Source organism: Vigna radiata, chromosome 5 (assembly GCF_000741045.1).
Source record: "Vigna radiata var. radiata cultivar VC1973A chromosome 5, Vradiata_ver6, whole genome shotgun sequence".
NCBI lineage: Eukaryota > Viridiplantae > Streptophyta > Magnoliopsida > Fabales > Fabaceae > Vigna > Vigna radiata.
In genome coordinates this window covers 24,515,325-24,520,112 of record NC_028355.1, presented here as the reverse complement: position 1 = coordinate 24,520,112, position 4,788 = coordinate 24,515,325, and the positions used below count along the sequence as shown (strand labels likewise).

Genomic DNA, 4,788 nt, shown 5'->3' with positions numbered 1-4,788 from the left:
CCCTCTCTCTCTTCTAACAACTTAACCACCTTCTCCCGCTACTTATTTCATCCCTTTTTTACCCCTTCTCATGTAAACCTTTAATGGCCTAACATTACCCGCCCCCTCATCATCAACCTTGTCCTCAAGGTTGAAGTTAGGAAATTGTTGTTTGATGTAGTGCTCCTCCTCCCAAGTAGCACCTTCAATATCACTCTCCTGCCACTGTATAAGAACTTGGGGTATCTCCTGCCCCTGACTCTGCTGGTTCCTGCGTTGTAACACCTTCACCGGGGTGTATCGAGGGTTNTCATCCTGCAATTCGGTTGGGAGGGTGCCTTCAACTGGNTGTGTTCCAACCGCTAACTTCAACTGGGACACATGGAAAATAGGATGTATTTTTGCTNTTTCTGGAAGNTGTAGCTTGAAGGCTACTNGNCCTATTTGNTGTTCCACGNAGAAAGGACCATAATATCGTGCAGANAGCTTTGGATGGAGNCNTGTAGGCATAGATGTTTGCCTATGAGGANGGATTTTCAGAAATACCCAATCTCCTACCTGGATTTTGNCCTCCCCTCTCTTCTTATTGGCATAATGTGTCATNTGTGCTTGGGCCCTGGTCAGATGATATCTCAGCTGTTGTAAAGCNTCATCNCGNGTCTGTAAGTCTTGGGCTACCGCTTCGACCACTGTTTCCCCTGGAATGAAACGTGTCAATGTAGGAGGAAGTCTGCCNTAAANAGTTTCAAAGGGTGTGCACTTNGANGCCCCTTGATAACTGGTATTATANCAGTATTNTGCCNAAGGTAACACCAAACTCCAGCTTTTTGGCTGTTCTGAGCTAAAACAGCGTAAGTATGTTTCTAGCACCCTGTTTAAAACTTNTGTTTGTCCATCGGTCTCTGGATGGTATGCGGTACTCATCCTAAGCTGTGTGCCCTGCAATTTAAAAATTTCCTGCNAAAANATGCTCAAAAATGTGGANTCCCTGTCACTTACAATGGTCATAGGTATACCNTGTAANCNAATCACCTCCTTCACAAACACTGCAGCTATAGACCTGGCAGTATACGGATGNTTAATGGGAATGAAATGCCCATATTTACTGAGTNTGTCCACCACCACAAGTATAGTNTCAAAGCCTTGNGATTTAGGTAACTTCACCACAAAATCCATACTTATGTCCTCCCATACTGCTTNAGGAATGGGTAAAGGTTGCAAGAGACCTTTGGGGGAGGATGCCAAGTACTTATGTTGTTGACATACTAGGCATGCAGCCACATAGTCGGTGACTGTTTTCTTCATTCCTGGCCAATACAGGGATTGTGCCACCCTTCTATAGGTTCTATAGACTCCAGAATGTCCTCCTGTGACCGTGTTATGGAACTCTCTTAATAATTTTGGTATCCAGGAAGATTGTGCTGACAAAACCAAGCGCCCTTTATAATGTAATCTCCCCTGTTCTAGAGTATATGCCGGATGTGAATTCGGATCTACCCTTATATCTTCCATCACTTTCCTTAGAGTTTCATCCTTNTCAACCTCTTCCATAATTTCCTGGAAGTTTGACCAATAGGGCCTGGATATCATGTGTAGTACCTTTTCTTCCTCCAATTCCTCCCCTTTCCTTGAAAGCCCATCCGCCACCTTATTAGATGCCCCAGTTCTATAAACAATATCAAATTCGTATCCCAGTAATTTAGCCNGCCAGTTCTGCTGGTTTTGAGTAGTGATACGCTGCTCCAACAAATATCTCAAGCTCCTCTGGTCAGTATAAACAACAAACCGTTGGCCTAAAAGGTAGGGTCGCCAGTGTTGGATGGCTAACACCAAAGCCATAAGTTCTTTCTCGTAAACAGATTTGGTGAGCGACACTTCTGAAAGAGCTTTGCTAAAATAGGCAATCGGTTTTCTGTTTTGAGACAGAACAGCTCCTAAACCAGTGNCAGACGCATCACACTCCACNTGGAAGGTTTGAGCAAAATCTGGTAANGCTAATACTGGAGCCGTGGTTACTGCTGTTTTGAGTTTTTGCATTGCCTCTGCCCCTGCAGGGGACCAAACAAACTGCCCCTTTTTAAGCAGATTGGTGAGAGGTTGAGCAATCTTCCCATAATCTCTGATGAATCTCCGATAGTATCCAGTCAGCCCTAAGAATCCTCGCAGCTCTTTAATACTCTTGGGCTCGGGCCATGCCGTCACTGCAGAAATCTTCTCCTCATCCATCTCAACTCCTGCTTTTGAAATTTTATGCCCCAAATAACGGATTTGCTCTCTCCCAAATTCGCATTTGTTTTTCTTAGCAAATAATTGTTGTTGTGCTAACACCTCCAAAACTTGCTGTAAATGCTGCATATGTTCATCCCAAGACTTACTATATATTAATATATCATCAAAAAACACCAACACGCACCTCCTTAAAAACGGCCTTAGGACAGAATTCATCATATCTTGGAACGTGGCAGGGGCGTTTGTAAGCCCAAAAGGCATCACGAGAAATTCATAGTGTCCCTGATGNGTTCTAAACGCTGTCTTCGGAATATCTTCAGTTTTCATCCTGATTTGATGATACCCAGCCCGTAAATCAATCTTAGAAAAATACCTTGCCGCTTGAAGCTCATCCAGCAGTTCCTCTATAACCGGTATTGGGTATTTATCCGGCACTGTGACTCTATTAAGTGCCCTGTAATCTACACAAAATCTCCAGCTCCCGTCTTTTTTTTTCACTAATATTACTGGGCTTGAATATGGACTGTTGCTGGGACGAATCACGCCGATCTTCAACATTTCTTCAACTTGTCTCTCTATCTCNGTTTTCATGAGGTGTGGGTAGCGGTATGGCCTGACACTTATGGGCTCTGTTCCTTCCTTCAAGGGTATTCGGTGATCAACTTTCCTCTCAGGTGGCAGTCCTTGAGGTTCTCGAAATACTCCTTCGAAATCTGACAAAATCTGCTTCAGCCCTACTTCTTGAGTNGGTGTNCATTTCTCTGTTTCGCCATCTACCTCCACCGCTTCAGCTTGNCTTAAGCTCCACACGAGAGTCATAGCTTCTATCTCCTTTTCTTTTAAAAGATCTTTGGGTGTCACCATCCGGCATGTTAAAGTGGGATCTCCTTTGATCTCCACTAATTTTCCTTCAACCTCCACCTTCATAATTAGCTGTCCCCAATCCACTTTAATTTCTCCTAGGGAAGCTAACCAAGTGATTCCTAGAATCACATCCACACCGCCTAACTCAAAGAGATATAGTTTATCTCTAACTTCCAACCCATCTAACTTCACAGTAACCCCTGTGCAATACCCACTGGTTATTTTCTTTTGCCCATCACCTAAACACACTTTATAGGGATGAGTGTCAGTGCTTTCCAGACCCAATTCTCCCACCAATTTGGTGGATATAAAGCTATGACTAGCTCCGCTGTCTACNAACACCAGAATTCTCCTCCCCTTCATCCATCCTTGCATTTTCATGGTATTCGATTGGGTGAGGCCTCCAGCAGACAATCCCGACAGTTCCATCGCCATGTGTTCCATCACCGTGTGTTCTATCACAGGGGCCTCCATTTCAATCTTCTCTTCGACTCCTTCTTCTTCATCTTCTTCTGCCAAAATCATCACTCTCANACTCCTTTCAGCACACCGATGGCCNGGGCTGTATGGGCCTCCACACTGGAAACAACGCCCTTCTTCACGCCTTTTTATATATTCGGGGTAAGGCAACATTCTTACTCCTCTTCCTTGAGTATTCCCTCCTCCGCTACTACCTGCTCGGGAAGTTACATTGCTGGAAACNCCTTCCTTCTTCGTTCCCGATCCACCTCCGACCCCGCCGACGTTCACCGATCCCTCCGACGCCCCTCGATAGGTCTCCGTCCTCGCGACAGTACCCGAGCTCGAGGAGTACCTTCCCCAAGTCACCCCTCCTTTTCCTCCAGTTCCGCTGTTGTTACCTCGCGATACCGAACCCGCTTGTTCGACGTCGCGTGCTCGCTCCATTGCCGTCAACAAATCGCGTGGGTCATGCGGCCTCACCAGATTTCTCAATCCTTCTTGCAGCCCAGCGAAGAAGTATCCCAAAAGTTGTTCCTCATTTACTCCTGCTGCTTGCGCCACCAAGACTTCAAACTCTTGTATATATTCATCGACATTTCCCCTTTGTCGCACGGCGGCCAATTTTTCGTAAATGGAGCCCCTGCTTAAGCCTCCAAACCTCCGTGTTAGAGCGGCAGTGAACGTGTTCCAAGTTGGGTGTCTGGTCTTCTTCCGCCAAAAGCGGAACCAATAACTAGCTCCTCCCTCCATACAAATGTATANGAGCTTCATTTTCTCTTTCTCCGTAACGTTCTGGATATCAAAAAATTTCTCNGCCTTCGCTATCCAGCCCATAGGATCTGTTCCTTCGAACGTTGGAAGTTCAACACGTTTCATCCAACTTCGTTGCACATCTCCTTCGTCCTCTTCCGATTCGTCCTCCGAACTCACTGGTGTTCGTCGTTCACGGTCAGCATTTACGGAATCNCGACTCCCTGTGGAACTCCGATCATGATTCCTAGAACGTCTTCCTGAGGTTCGTTGAAAAGCGAGAGTCATCGCCCGCATCTCCGCCTTCAATTCCTCCATTGTCGCCTCCATCGCCCCCATTCGTCCCTCCATGCTTCTTCGTTAACCCCTCCTTCTTCTCTCCTCCGAAACTGATCCGGCAGGTCNGACCAAATCTGTTAGGTTCCTTTGTTCAAGGAACCGAACAGCAGCTTCCAGTTCTCACACACACACTCAACAATAATCAAACAGTAAGCAAAGATAAAG

General features: G+C 45.9%; 2 protein-coding genes across 4 annotated transcripts in view; both read right to left on the bottom strand.

Annotated features, from left to right (window-relative positions):
* Positions 1-4,788, bottom strand: part of LOC106762305 (UTP--glucose-1-phosphate uridylyltransferase) — a 14,314-nt gene that overhangs the window by 7,637 nt on the left and 1,889 nt on the right. The gene's annotated exons all lie outside the window — the stretch shown is intronic.
* On the bottom strand, positions 2,081-4,756 carry LOC111241685. Its single transcript, XM_022781112.1, has 2 exons — positions 2,383-4,756; positions 2,081-2,282 (listed from the first exon to the last, which is right to left on the bottom strand). The coding sequence occupies exons 1-2, from the start codon at positions 4,633-4,635 to the stop codon at positions 2,178-2,180; spliced, it is 2,358 nt and encodes a 785-aa protein (XP_022636833.1). The 5' UTR covers positions 4,636-4,756; the 3' UTR covers positions 2,081-2,177.